The sequence below is a fragment of the Typha angustifolia genome, chromosome 14 (genome assembly GCF_048772165.1).
Source record: "Typha angustifolia cultivar Huaian chromosome 14, ASM4877216v1, whole genome shotgun sequence".
Classification (NCBI taxonomy): Eukaryota; Viridiplantae; Streptophyta; class Magnoliopsida; order Poales; family Typhaceae; genus Typha; species Typha angustifolia.
The window spans coordinates 5482899-5498306 of record NC_133252.1 but is presented as its reverse complement, the minus strand read 5'-3'; the positions used below and the strand labels follow the sequence as shown (position 1 = coordinate 5498306).

General features: G+C 39.5%; 1 protein-coding gene across 9 annotated transcripts in view; it reads left to right on the top strand.

Moving 5' to 3' along the window:
- Nucleotides 1-397: 397 nt before the first annotated feature.
- The window catches only part of LOC140776394 (uncharacterized), a 41647-nt gene continuing 26636 nt past the window's right edge, over nt 398-15408 (top strand). For 3 of the 9 annotated variants that reach the window (XR_012106879.1, XM_073120089.1, XM_073120091.1), the window contains exons 1-2: nt 2531-2787; nt 2863-2989. Coding sequence is in view for 8 of the 9 variants with exons in the window: in XM_073120089.1 (XP_072976190.1) it covers nt 2546-2787; nt 2863-2989 (369 nt within the window). In the remaining variant the exon portion in view is untranslated. Of the gene's footprint in view, nt 653-2530; nt 2788-2862; nt 2990-15408 lie in introns of those variants that run through there. The other 6 variants (XM_073120096.1, XM_073120092.1, XM_073120090.1 and 3 more) reach the window with 6 other exon arrangements.

Here is a 15408-nt window from a genome sequence, read left to right as displayed (position 1 = left end):
AGTCCACAAAGGAGATGACATATAATCTATCTTCAAGTAGATCACTTAGCTAGTGATGCATATTATCAGCAATAAGATTTATTTATTCTGCAATTGTTATGCGTAGAGAAGTTTGGAAAAATGGTGAACTGCATGCTGTTTTTCCTTCAGTGGTAATTAGTGTAATTTCAACTGCATATAAGATATATGTTCAAATGCCACAGAAAGAGAAGTATCGGTTTCAAAAAAAGCTCCTAGACTCGGAAGGTCATGGGCTCGGATATTAGAGCTCTAGCTGAGCTAGCATTGGCTCACTCAAACTCCGGGCAGTTAGAGTTGTATATTATATATATATATATAGATATTGTTTTTAAAATGCAACGGACAGGATGATGTCTATATAAGTAAAATCCCATGAACCTCTCAAATTCCCCTCCCCAAACTCTCTCTGCTGGAACACATTTCACCGCCAAAAACCCATCTCCGTGTTCACCACCGAATCTATCTCCACCGAAACCCATCTCCATCTCCGAGCTCCCGTCGGCCATCGCCACCGAAACGGTATTTAGTGGTCTACAAGCTCCCATCGCCCATCTCCAAGCTCCCTTTCGATCATCTCCAAGCTCCCATCGGCCATCTCCAAGCTCCAAGCTCCAAGCTCCCATATTAAAAGGTATCTCCAAGACTCCAAGGTCCATGGTCCAAGCTGTGATTTCTGTTCACCGACCCACTGTTTAGTCTGATTTCTGCTCAGACATTTCTGTTCACCTAGGCATTGAGTCGCTGTGCTCCATTCAAAGAATTTCATTCGCCCTGTTTTCCTACAGCCCATGCTTGGCAAACAACACCAAACCAACGGATAAATGGCAGATTAATTACCATGCGTCTACTTCTCTCTTCCTGTAGGCTTTGCCCTTTCTTTTTATTAAAAAAAAGTGCAAACTATCAAGGCATCCATAAAGATTTCTTGTCTCAATTTAGAGTAAGGAGAAAAGTTCAGATCTGAATGTATAGCAAGAATTAAGTTGATTCTTCCTACTGATCTAGTATATAATCACACTCAAAGTTGTTCTTTTGTTATAACAAGTAAAATGTCAAAATTAGTTCCCTGTATGCCTTTACTTTTTGGTTAACTTTGTTTTCTCTTGACCTCTGAAGTCTGAACAGTTTTCAAGCCTGAGCCACTTCGAGCTGTCGAGCGGAGCTCGAGCCTTATTGAGCTAGTGATAAGTCGAGCTGAACTTTTCCACCCCTCAGTCGAGTTGGGTTCAGCTTGCTCAAGCTCAGCTCGTTTACATCCCTAAGTTTATCCACCTATATAAAACTAAGTTTACGGAGTCATAGGGTACCGTCAAAATTAGTAATAGTATTAATCAGAAAGAAAAAAGAGAATAGCGTAATAGCTAGGGTTATTTGAAGAAAACCTTATAATGAAAAAGTTTGTCTTGTAGGCTGTGAGTTGGCGTAAACTGTGACCTTGTAAAGTTGTTATTCTGTTCCATATTAAAACTAGGGAAGCAGCAAATAGCGGTTCCAAACTATCTCCTCCTTACACTATCGTATAATCTGTTTATCTTCTCGTACAAGCTTGAGTGACTCTTTTATAGCGGCGGTAGTCTACTAGTCTGGAAATCTCCTTTATATTGTGTTTAAGTTAGTATAGTTTTATTTTCCATTCATTTTTTCTTCATCCAAAGAACAGGATATGAAAACAAACTTTTGCTTCCCTTTGAATTTTCCAACTGAAGCTTTGCATAAATTGTTATTAGAATTTATGCGCAAATGTAGGAAATTTAGTCTCTTGCATTATGAAATAATGGATGAAAGCCTTGGCTAATGCAATAGAGGGCAAGACTAGATTTTTTATTAGTGTGAGATGAGTAAGCGGTGGGGATTGGAGGATGGGAAACATTGCAGATTGACGCCCAACAACTTGGTTGTGGTTTGAAATGTAGAATAAATATTTGCAGGTGCAAGTTATTTAGCCCACAAAGGAGATGACATATTATCTATCTTAAAGCAGATCACTTAGCTAGTGATGCATATTATCAGCAATAAGATTTATTTATTCTTCTACCATTATGCACAGAGAAGTTGGAAGAATGATGAACCGATGCTGTTTTCCCTTCCGTGGTAATTAGTGCAATTTCAACTGCATGTAAGGTATATGTCCAAATGCTACAAAAAGAAAAGTATTGGTTTTAAACCTAGGTCATCATATCGCATCTCTAATTGTGAGCAATGGTTACAGGAGTCTTGCCACAAACTGAGTTACAGATACATAAAATGTAAAATGTCTTCATACAATCATTTTTATTCCAATAAGCCAAATTTGCTTTGGTTTTATAGGGTTGTCATACTATATTTGAAATCATTAAGGTTGCTAACCTGGTGCTTTTGGATTCTTTCTCTTAGTCTTATTTTAACAGAACTGCAAACAAGGACATCTCTGTAGGCTAATTAACCATGTAATTAGTTGTTACCGCCCTTGTAGCAGTAAAATTTATTCAACTTTCAGTATTATTTGCACAGTGTACTCTCTAGTAAGTCATATGTTCTTTTATTCATGCAGGTTCTGCTTGAGGCAGGCACCTATTCTGATTGGGTGATGAAGTCTGCTGCATGTAGCTTGCTTTCTATACTGGTTCCTCTTGATTATAATAGCCTCACTATTCATCGAAATAGATCATTTACTATATTAAATAGATTTTGTGTCCAATATAGAAGATTTCAGTGTCATAGTCTTAAAAGTTCAAGTCATGTGGAAAGTTCTGTGGTTAGTAGAAAGTATCTTCCTCCTTGGTTCAGGTATATAGAGAATATCAGCAATTATTCTCTGAATTCCGAAGATACTCTGTGGTCACTAGCTGCTTTTCTTTGCAGTGTGGCCCCTATGATGGACTGGACGGATAATCATTTCAGAACTCTTGCACGACTCATATCAAAACATGCTTGGTTATACACGGAAATGGTTGTTGCAGAAACCATTGTTCACCAAAAGGATAATTTGGTAAGGATACTATTGTCTGGGTCCTGAGCTTTCTGGTAGTTGAATAAATTCATGAATACAAAGTTCGCAAATTCTTGTTATAATATTTGTAAAATATTATCTGTTTTGCTTGATGTTTTGTACTTATTGACAGATTTTGAAGCCAAATGAATTTTAACAATGTTTGCTTATAATTAATTATATATTTGATATATTTATTAAATTATTGTCTAATATTTCTGTAATTCATTAGGTTTAGCCTACTATTGTAGACAATTGTAAACTAATGAGGTATCAGACCTTAACAAGCTTGTACCAGAGTGTAGGATGTACCATATAATAGTTAAAATGAAAAGTAATACTTTAAGCTGATGTGAAACATGTATATTCTGCAATCCTTCTACTTAAAGGGAATGCAGAGATTGATTTCATTGGTGCAGTGTAGAACAACCTAGGAGTTGGATCTAATATGTATGAAGTAAATGCGCTCACAAATTGAATATGCTATGTTATGGAAAGACAGATATCTAGATCTATATGTGTTGCAAATTATATAATTTCTGAGGTGAAGAAAAATAAAAGTTAACAATAAAAGAATTACAGATGGTAATAAAATAATTAATAATTTGAAACTTTGGGTAATTACTAGGTTGTAGTCGCTACCATTTTTGAATATTTCCAAGATTTGATTCAAAGTCCATTCTTCCAAGAATTGACAGGTTCTAGGTTTCAACAAATCAATATCTTTATTGTCTTTGATAATTTGTAGATTGAAAATAGGAACAAGATGAAGAGAAACATGAAAGAATTCTTTCCAGTTCCAAAGATGTGAAGAAAAGCAACAAAGGAGAAAGAGGAATACCAAATGCCCCCTAAAAACTTCTTCTACTTTCAGCAACGACAATTCTAAAGGCAACAAAGAAGAAAGAGGAAGAAAACATAGCATAGGAGGAAGTGTTGGTAATTTCATGTATTTGACATGATTTTTTTATGAACTTTGAACTAAGTTTAAGTGGGGTCCACACATTATTAATGATGGTTTAATGGTGGAATTAATTTAGCTCAAAGAGTACTTTATTGTCATATATTCACTTAGTCAAATCCATGAAGAGAAGTGAATAAAAATTGGCTTTAAAGTGGGTATTATGACAATAGAAAGTAAAAAAAAAGTAAGTTTAATAATATATTAGATATTTGAAAAATGTTAGTATGGTATATAAGTAACAAACTTTTTATGGGCTTTATGCCCCAAAAGGAGTACCTATTTTGTGGGTAAAGATTACTATGCAACTTAACTCACACGCGCGCTGCCCGGCCCGGCTCGGCTCGATTCGGTTCGCACGCACGGGTCAAGTCCAATTTTAATTATTTTCCTGATACGGGTTCAAATTTGGTTTGGTTCGGGTTGGTTGGTTGGTTGAACTTGCCCGAAGTCGAAGTGGTGTGTCCCTTCGATGAACAATTGGTTGAACTCGACCCGAAATGGTGTATCCCTTTACGTTGTAACTGTTAATTAGTTTTAGACCCAAAATGGTGTATCCATTCGTGACCATTTGCATCCTTTTGCGAGCCTGTTTAATTCTATAAATAGGCTGTCAGTCTGCATAATTTTATATACAAAAATTTGGTTCATTTTTTCTAAGTCTGGGTCGAGTCTGCATTTGAGAGAGAGCACAACACGATTTAGGTTTAACAAGCTATTCGAATAGCTGCTTCCTTTCGAGTGCAAGCCAGTCGTTGTATTCTGGGAGACTGGCATCCACTGTTCTAGAAGCAATCGGTGGAGGGCGAATTGGTCTTAAGGAGATAGTGTTTAACATTAGACTCAACTATTTAGAATTTTCAATTCTATAATCTGTAAGTTTATTTAATTAATTTATTTATTTTTGATCGAATTAATTTTATATTCTGTAATCTCAAATCTCTCGCTCACGGGCTAAAAATCACCACTTTAATAATAAATAATAATAAATTTTTTAATTTGAATAATATCAATATTTCTAAAATTTAAAAATTAAAAAGAACTAAAATAGGTTAAATTACCCATTGGATTGGGTTGGGCTACTGTTGGCTCGGCCCACTCCAGAAAAAACTAATCCGGCTGGGCCTTGACAATGGATTGGGCTACGGGCTAACCCGCAGCCCACCCAATTTAAGTGGTTCGGGTTGGATTTTTGGATCCGAAATCCAAACCTGAACCCAAACCCAAAACTCATAAGAAAAGGGTTGGCTCGGGTTAAACCCGAGCCTAACCAAATCTCTCCCTTCCCACGACCGACGCGAGGAAGAGAAGAATTGAGGGAGAGAGTGATCGTCGGCGACCCCGGCACTAGAAGCCTCTTGTCGTCGGCACTAATAGCCTTGCACAGTTTCAACATATTAATCTTTTCAATATTTATACTGTCATATGTCTCAATAGGTCTATACCCTGTGGATCTACATCAACTAGAAGTCATCTCGAGATGACACTCGGAACTTTTCCTTATAGTCGATCCGGTTAGAGTCATCATATGGTATCACTATGTGATCAACAAACCCTGTCCTTTTCACTAACCGTTGAGAGGTTAGAGTTACCTAAGAAATTTCTCATTCATCCTAGGATTGTTCTCTAATTCCGCTAGAGTCACCTAAGAAAGTCACTGCAGTGATCTAATTTAGGACTTTTCCCTGAACTTCCAGATAGACTTGAATTATCATTGAAAACTGCAAGCGATTTATACCGAGACTGTTCTCTAAGTTGTACCAATGCTAATTTCATTTTTCTTTTCACTAAAATTTTAATATTTGCATAAGGTATAGCGATGCACTGAGTGTAATGATTAAATGCACACAGAAAATATAACAATTAAATTTACACGTAAGGATGAAATAAATAATTTGCACATAATAAATTATGTGGTCTGACAAAGGTACGAAGTATAATAAAAATAAATATGAGTGAACCCACTCATCTGAGTTTAGGCAAGACAACTGAAATCTCAAATCTCTAGCTCAGGTGCTAAAAATCACCATCTTTAATAATAAATAATAATAAAATTTTTAATTTGAATACTATCAATATTTCTAAAATTTAAAATTAAAAAGAACTAAAATGGGTTAAATTACCTATTGGATTGGGCTAGGCTACTGCTGGCCCGACCCACTCCAATAAACTAATCGGGTTGGGCTAAGGCCCAGCAAAAAAAAAAAACAATGGACTGGACTACGGGCTAACTCGTAGCCCTCCCCATTAAGTGGTTCGGGTCGGGTCTTTGGATCCAAAATCTAGACCCGAACCCGAACCAGCAATTCATAAAAAGAGGGTTGGCTCGGGTTAAACCTAAGCCCAACCAAATCCTTCCCCTCCCCTAACCGACGTGAGGAAGAGAAGTATAGAGGGAGAGAGTGTCCGCCAGCAACCATCGTCAGCGACGGTTTAACAGTACACCTCAAGCCCTTTGACTCTCTCTTGCGACGTCGTCCTCACGAGGTGGAGAACCTATCGTAGACGATCGACTTAATAGCCGATGGCGACCGGAGCCACGAGGGCTCCAAAGGCGAACACCCACGACACGAGGCTAACGGTAAGAGGCTTCCAGTGGTGGAGAGGTAGCGACCTGAAGCCGCCGGCCGATGCGACTAGCCGGCGAAGCCGAAATCCTACAAATTAGGTATTTCTATTTTAACTATTAAACTGAAATTAAGATTGAGGGATGGGAGAAGGCTTACCAAGGAGTCACATGGTGGTCTTCGATGGCTCTGGTGCCACTCCGGCAGGTTGATTCCACGGCGTGACTTCGACGGTGAGAAGAAAACGAAGGAGGAGAAAAAGAAGAAAAGGGAAAATGAGGCTTTGGGGGAGGGGGGGTCATTTGATTCGGGTTCGACGAGATCTTCGTTGCGCCTCGTCCCGTGTTGGAGAGGGAAAGGGGAGGGAATTGCACACGCAGCGCACATGCACCCTCCTCTCTCAACCCTTTTTTTCTATTCTCACAACTTGCTAGGCATCGACGACGACATAGTACCAGATCAGAGATAGAGATTCTAGTCGAGTGGCTTGGCAAGCCATCCGATGAGGCGACATGGGAGTTGGAGATTGATATCTTGGAGCGTTTCCCCGACTTTATACCTTGAGAGTAAGGTGGGGGAAGCGTGGTGGGCTGATACACCTTGTTAGAGTGTTTTCTTATTGCATTAGTTGTTTATTTTCATTAAAATAAAGTTCCTGTAGGTCGCGTTCAAACGCAGGAGGGGTCGCATTCGAACGCTCTTGCGAACGCCTGCATCATGTTCGTAAATACAGAGAACACGAAATGCACATTCGAACGCGGTGGGGCGCGTTTGAACACCTGCATCGCGTTCGCACATACAGAGAACACCTTTTGTGTGTTCGAATGCGATCGGGCGCGTTCGAACGCGATCGACGGGATTGCACTAGGATTAGGGTTATTGTTATTAGGGCCTGTTAGCTAGCCTTTATAAAGGTGTGGATGGCAGCCAAATTCATAATGCTATTGGTTATTGATTTCTTGCCTCCTATCTTCTTTCTATTCTCTCTTCCTCCTCCCTCCTCTCTATTCACCAATCTTTCACCCCAACCGTTGGCAAGGTCTCTTCTAACTTCTAATCTCCCTCGTCTGTCGAGTCCTCTCTCTTCTTTGGGATCTCGACCACTTCTTCCCCTTTGTCTATATCCGTTAACTACATCCATCATCCACCTTCATCTTCATTATCATCTATAACCTTAACATCAACTCGACCCATCATCACCACTATCATCTGTGTTATTTTGTGTTTTCGTCCTAGTTGTAGTTCGAACTACGAAGGGCGTAAATACAAAAATTGTAGATTAGGGAGTTACGGATCTAAACCAATTTGTTTCGTAATTTTCTGATTATAGGAGAATATTTGGTGAATATTTTCCCACGGTTGCGCGGACTGATTCCTGTAATAAATCCAGATCTTGAAGGAATTGTTCCGTAGCCTATCTTTTGGTACCATAGCTGGCGGTGGCACCGGGAAAACACTCACAGGATCAAAGATGAGTTTCTGTTCCTCCATGATTGCTTTTTCCTCATTTGTCTTGGATCGCATGTTAATCATCGTTCGAGATACCAATGTTATGAATCATATTTGGACTGATTTAGGCATAAGATAATTTTTGTGTTGGTAGCCTCAGAAGTTAAGATTCTAATAGTTTTCGTTTCACATAAATCAGAGGTCAGGATGAAAAATTAAAATTAAAATTGTGGAGGAAGGTTGACATATGGTAGAATTATAATTATCCGACATTGCGGCGGTCGTCAGTGTGCAGCAGATGGCCAAGGGTAGTTGTGGACGGCTGTATAGTAGGGTGGCTCGTAGTGGAGAAGGGTGGCTAAGGTTTGGAAGCTTTGGAGGTTCTGCGGCTATGATTTACTTCTATAAAGATAAAGACGATCTAACGGTTGAAAGAAAATATAAAGGCAATAAGAAATAATTGGCTAAATTCAAGATTTATTTCATTATAATAATTGTCACGATCTGAAATAGGAATCATGACCGGCCATGCATCTCAATATACTTGAGATACACGAAGCCTTATTAATACTTTCTACATGTACGATGGCAAAATAAATAAATAAAATGATCTGCTTTATTAAATTTAAAACTAATTGCAATAAACATAAAACAATGTTAATATTTTTTTTTGAGTCTCTAACCGAAATAAATAAAACTTTTAATCTAAAGCATAAAATCTAAAAGAGCGAAAAAGTAAATAGGTGAATCTTAAGTGGAGGTGGAGTCCGAGTACATCTCGCTCATTTGCCCCGCTGACTATTACCTGAAATAGATAAATAAATACAAAAAAAAAGAATCCATGAGCCAACAACTATAGCTCAGTGAGTGGAATCCACTCGAAAACCAAATAAATTTTAAATCATATTAATGCTGAATAAAATTTAACTAAAAGCAACAATATCCAATAGGCATGCTCTTTAAATAATAATAATGGCAACAATAGAGAGAGTCACAACTTGTAACCTTGCACAATTTCAACATATTAACATCTTTTTAATATTTATACTGTCATATGTCTTAATGGGTCTAAACCCTATGGATCCACATTAACTAGAAGTCACATCGAGATGACGCTCGGGATTTTTCTTCATAGCTGATCCGGTTAGGGTCATCAGATGGTATCACTATGTGATCAACACATTTTGTCTTTTTCACTAACCATTGAGAGAGGTTAGAGTCATCTAGAAAATTTTCTTATTCATTCTACGACTGTTCCCTAATATAAAGTTGTGCAAGAGGATCTAGGGAGTAAGTCATACGAATGGCCAAAAAGTGAGCAGATTTAGTTTGTCAACGATCACCCAAATTGCATCATGATTTGATCTAGTGCGGGAAAGTCCCGAAACAAAGTCCATAGTCACATCCTCCCACTTCCATTCCGATAAAGGCAAAGGCTGTAACATCTCTGCAGGCTTTGGTGCTCAATTTTGACTTGCTGACAAGTAAGACATCTGGCTACAAAGTTAGCTGTCCTTTTTCATGCCATTCCACCAGAAGTTTTCTTGCAAATCTCTATACATTTTTGTGCTGCCTGGGTGGATACTGAATTCTGAACTGTGAGCCTCTGACATAATTTCATTCTTTAACTCCTCACTGGATGGGACGCAGGCTCGATTCTGGTACTTGACTAATCCTTCATCTGATCTCGAATAGCCAGGTGCTTCTCCTTTTTCTAATCCTTCCAAGATCTTCTTGAGGTTGGCATCCTCTAATTGAGCAGCCTGGATGCGATCTAAAAGTGTAGGGTTGATCACTAGCCGGCTGCAAATAGCTACTCTCTCTGGATTTGATGTTACTTCAATCTTCAGGCGTCTGAATTCTTCAATAATGCACTGCTGACAAGTAAGTGCTGATAAGTGCCCCTTTGATGATTTCCTGCTCAAAGCATCGGCTACCACATTTGCCTTCCCAGGATGGTAATTAATACTAACATCATAATTCTTGATTAATTCTAGCCACCTGCGCTGCCTCAAATTAAGTTCTTTCTGAGTGAAAATATATTTGAGGTTCTTGTGATCAGTAAAAATTTCAGAAGATTCTCCATAAAGGTAGTGACGCCAATTCTTTAGTGCAAAAACCACCGTAGCTAACTCAAAATCATGAGTAAGATAGTTCTTCTCATGAATCTTAAGTTGTCTAGATGCATAAGCTATAACCTTTCCATGCTGCATGAAAACACAACCGAGACCCTGTCAAGATGCATCACTGTAAATTACAAAGTTGCCGCCCTCTGTCGGAAGTGAAAGGATAGGAGCTGAAATCAATCTCTGCTTGAGCTCTTGGAAGCTATTTTCACAATCATCTGACCACTCAAATCTCACCCCTTTTTGGTGAGGTGAGTAAGTGGCAAGGCAATCCGTGAAAATCCCTCCATGAACCTTTTATGGTAGCCTGCCAATCTAAGGAAACTGCGTACTTCAGATACTGAAGTAGGCCTCGGCCATTTGATAACAACCTTGATCTTCTTTTGATCCACCTTGACTCCATCCTTGCTGATTATATGTCCCAAGAAAGCCACCTCATCCAACCAAAACTCACACTTCTTAAACTTTGCATAAAGCTTTTCCTCACGAAGATTTTGAAGTATTATTCTTAGATGTTCCTCATGCTTTTCTCTACTCTTGGAATAGATCAATATATCGTCAATGAATATCACAACAAACTGGTCCAAAAAGGTTTTGAAAACCCGATTCATTAAGTCTATAAAAGCTGCAGGTCAATTTGTAAGATCGAAAGACATCACTAAGAACTCATAATGGCCATAGTGAGTCCTAAATGCTGTCTTTGCAATATCTTCATTCTTGATCTTCAATTGGTGATAACCAGACCTCAAATCGATTTTTGAGAAGACCTGAAAGCCTTGCAGTTGATAAAAAAAATCATCGATCCGGGGTAGTGGATACCTGTTCTTCACAGTGACTTTATTTAACTCCCGATAATCAATGCAAAGACGCATCGATCCATCTTTCTTCTTTATAAATAAAATTGATGCTCTCCAAGGTGATACACTCGGACGAATAAAACCCAAATCCAGCAACTCTTGAAGTTGGGTTTGCAACTCTCTAAGTTCTGCTGGTGCCATCCTGTAGGGTGCCTTTGATATTGGTTCAGTGCCAGGAAGCAGATCTATGGTGAAGTCTATCTCTCTATCGAGTGGAAGACCAGGTAGATCTTCAGGAAAAACATCTGGAAATTCATTTACCACTTGAAGTTCATGAATCTCCTGCTCTGCACGCTCCACGCCCACTACCGATGCCAAAAAACCTAGGCATCCTTTCTTCATTAATCGATTTGCTTGAAGTGCTGAGATAATACTGGTCGTAGGAATTTTTCGCTCACCCTGGAAGAAAAATTCTGGCTTCTCCGGGATAGAAAATGTAATCCTTTTTATTCTACAATCTACTATAGCATGATGTGCAGATAGCCAATCCATACCTAGTATAACATCAAAATCATGCATGTCCAGACAAATAAGATCTATTGGAAGTTTCTGATCATCTATCTCTACTAAACAAGATCTGCAAATAAGATTTAAAAGTATGGTCCTCCCTATGGGTGTAGTCGCTGTTAAATATGATTCCATAATCTCAGGTGCAATAGGTAATAAGGAAAGAAAATCAGGTGAACCAAAAGAGTGTGAGGCTCTAGAGTCTATAAGGACTTTAGCTGGTATGGAAGAAATAGATAATATACCTTGCACCACGGATGGTGAGTGCTCAGCCTTTTCCTGGGTCAAAGTATAAATTCTTCCTTTATTCTCTGGCCTCGCTCCTGGATTTCTGCTATTTGTTGGAGGCCTATTGTTCGTTGTGCCAGACTGGGACGGTCGATGCTGTTGATCCTGCTGAGAAGTCGGACGCCATCCCCCACGTGGTGCTCTGCAATCTCTCGCTAAGTGGCTGGGTCTTCCACAGTTGTAGCAGCTTTGTGGTATTCCATTGCATCCAACACTAGACGAATGTGAGCGTCCACACCTCGTGCAAATTTTAAGCTGACTCTGTTTGGGACCTCCCCTAGAAGGGTTTGGTCCACTCCCGGTCCTCAAGGGCTGTTCAGACGATTGACCACCTACTCTGTTTTGCTCCTGGTACCTCCTCGGCTTCTTCTGTGGATACTGCTGTTCTCGTTTTTGGCGAAGCTCCCCAATATTTTTCTCGGCGAGGAGTGCCTTAGACACCATTTCTAGAAGTGTCTGACACTGGAATAGTGATATCCTATCTCTGATGGTTGGCCGCAACTTACCCTCGAAGAAGCTAACTTTCTCTTCCTCGCTCGTTGCTATATGTGGAACAAATCGCAACAGCTCGGTGAACCTCGCCTCAAAGTCCACCACAGACATGCCTCCCTGTCTCAGCTCAAAGAACTCATCATGTTTCTTTTTCTTTAAGGCTCAAGGGTAGTACTTCTCGAAGAAAATCCTCTTAAAGTTTTCCCAGGTCAGCTCCTTCTCTCGTCCAATGTACTAGCACTCAATCATCTGCCACCAATGCTCTGCTCGATCCTCAAACATATAGGTCGTCAAGGCAACCCTTTGATCCTTTGAGCAATCCAATATTCGCAATATCTTCTCGATTCGCAGTAGCCATGCCTCTGCTTCAATCGAATCAGTGGTCCCTCTAAATGTAGGTGGAGATGCCTTCAAAATTTTTTCAAACACTGTACCCCTATCTAGACTAAGGGGCCTTGACTCTGATGTAGCCGAAGTCTGTGATGATTGTCCTCCAACGGCCTGAAGAAGGGTCTGAAGCACTGATACCACTGTATGAGTAGCATAAGTTGGGGCAGGAGTAGGGATCTGGGTAGGGGTAGAAGTCTGGATAGGAGTAGGAGCTTGGGTAGGAGCAGTTTTCGATTCCGAACCAGGAATAGCAGTCCCTACTCCTGTCAGGAGATAAACTCTGGGTCGTAGCTCGTCGTCGACGACGACGCGTATACATATTGCCCCTTCAAGATTTATAAATAAGATAAGAATAATTTTACTAAATATAATAAAAGTTTCATAACAAACCTGAGCTTATGCCACCGGATCTCCACACAACTCTAAGGGTGTTTTAAAATGACAATTTTAGCTTTGATACCAATATTGTCACGACTCGAAAAAGGAATCATGACCGGCCATGCATCTCAATATACTTGAGATACACGAAGCCTTATCAATACTTTCTACGTGTACGATGACAAAATAAATAAATAAAATGAAAATCTGTTTTATTAAATTTTAAAACTAATTGCAATAACATAAAACAATGTTAATGTTTTTGAGTCTCTAAACTAAATAAATAAAACTTCTAATCTAAAGCATAAAACCTAAAAGAGCGGAAAAGTAAATAGGTGGATCCTAAGTGGAGGTGGAGTCCGGGTATATCTCGCTCAGTCGCCCCGCTGATTATTACCTGAGATAGATAAATAAATACAAAAAAAAAATAGAATCCATGAGGCAACAACTATAGCTCAGTGAGTGGAATCCACTCCAAAACCAAATAAATTTTATATTATATTAATGCTGAAAAAGATTAAACTAGTAGCAACAATATTCATAACAATTTGCAATAAGCATGCTCTTTAAATAATAACAAGGATAACAATAGAGAGGGTCATAACTTGTAACCTTGCACGGTTTCAACATATTAATATACTTTCAATATCTATACTGTCATATGTCTCAATGGGTCTAAATCCTGTGGATCCATATCAACTAGAAATCACCTCGAGATGACGCTCGGGACTTTTCTTCATAGCTGATCCGGTTAGGGTCATCAGATGGTATCACCCTGTGATCAACACACTCTGTCTTTTCCTCTAACTCCGCCAGAATCACCTAAGAAAGTCACCGCAGTGATCTAATTTAGGATTTTCCCCCGGACTTTCAAATCGACTTGAGTCACTATGGGAAATCGCAAGCGATTTATGCCGGGACTGTTCTCTAAGTCGTACAAATATTAGTCTCGTTTTTTCTTTTCATAAATTTTGATATTTACACGAAGTATGGTGATGCACTGAGTATAATGATTAAATGCACACAGAAAATATAATAATTAAATTTTTGCATGTACGGATGAAATAAATAGAGTTACACATAGGAATTGTAACAATTAAACTTTTACACGTAAGGGTGAAATAAATAATTTGCACATGGAAAATTACATGGTCTAACAAAGGTACGAAATATAATAAAATAAATATGTGAGTGAATCCACTCACCTGAGTCTAGGTAAGACAACCGAAATTTCAATCTCTAGCTCACATACTAAAAATCACCACTTTAAATAATAAATAATATTCAAAATTTTAATTTGAATAATATCAATATTTCTAAAATTAAAAAAAAACTAAAAGAAAAACTAAAATGGGTTTAACCCACCCATTGGATTGGGCTGGGCTGTTGCTGGCCCGACCCAATCTAAAAAGAAATCAATTAAATCGGATTGGGCCGAGGCTTAGCCAAAATTAATTGGATTGGGCTCGGGCTAACCCGCAACCCACCCAAATAAGTGGTTCAGGTCGGGTCTTTGGATCCGAAATCCAACCCGAACCCGAACCCAAACTTTAAAAGAAAAGGGTTGGCTCGGGTTAAACCCGAGCCCTACCCAAACCCCTTTTCTTCTTACGACCAATGCGAGGAAGAGAAGGGTTGAGGGAGGGAGTGATCGTCGGCGACCCTGCCGGTAGCGGTTCACGACCACCCTCAACCTCTCGGCTCTCTCTCTCTCTCTCTCTCTCTCTCTCTCTCTCTCTCTCTCTCTCTCTTCATCCTCCACACAAGGTGGAGGACGACTCACCACCGACGGCCGACGCTGAGGCTGGCATCGATTGGAGCCATGAGGGCTCTTCCAGAAGGCATCCATGGCGCAAGGCTAACGACTTGGAGCTCTCGAGCACGAGCAGCAGCAGCCGAAGCCGTCGGCCGGCAAGAGTTGCCGGCGAAGCTGAAATCCCCAATTTAGGTATTTTCAATTTACCTTTTTAAATTTAAATTAAACTAGAGGGATGAGAGAGGGCTCACCGGGGAGGAGTGTGGTGGTCCCAAATTCCTCCGGTGATGCTCCGGCAATTCGATTCCATAGTGACGACTCTGACGGTGAGAAAAGAAAGAAAATGAAGGAGGAGAAGAAGGCTGGGGGGGTTAAGGAGAGAGAGAGGATTATGGTTTAATTTATAGATTAGAAGAGGATCAAATCTAATCCGATTTGGATTAGATGAAATCCCCCCTTATCTGGGCCTCGTCGCGTGCTGGAGAGGGAGAGGGGAGGGGCTGCATGGGTAGAGCACGTGCACCCTCCTCTCTCAACCCCCAATTAATTTTTTTTTCTTTCTCTGGTTCTGACACTTTCTAAATACATAATGATAAGAATTAATAAAAGAAAGAATTTGATTTATATAATTTAACCTAATCGTAATGA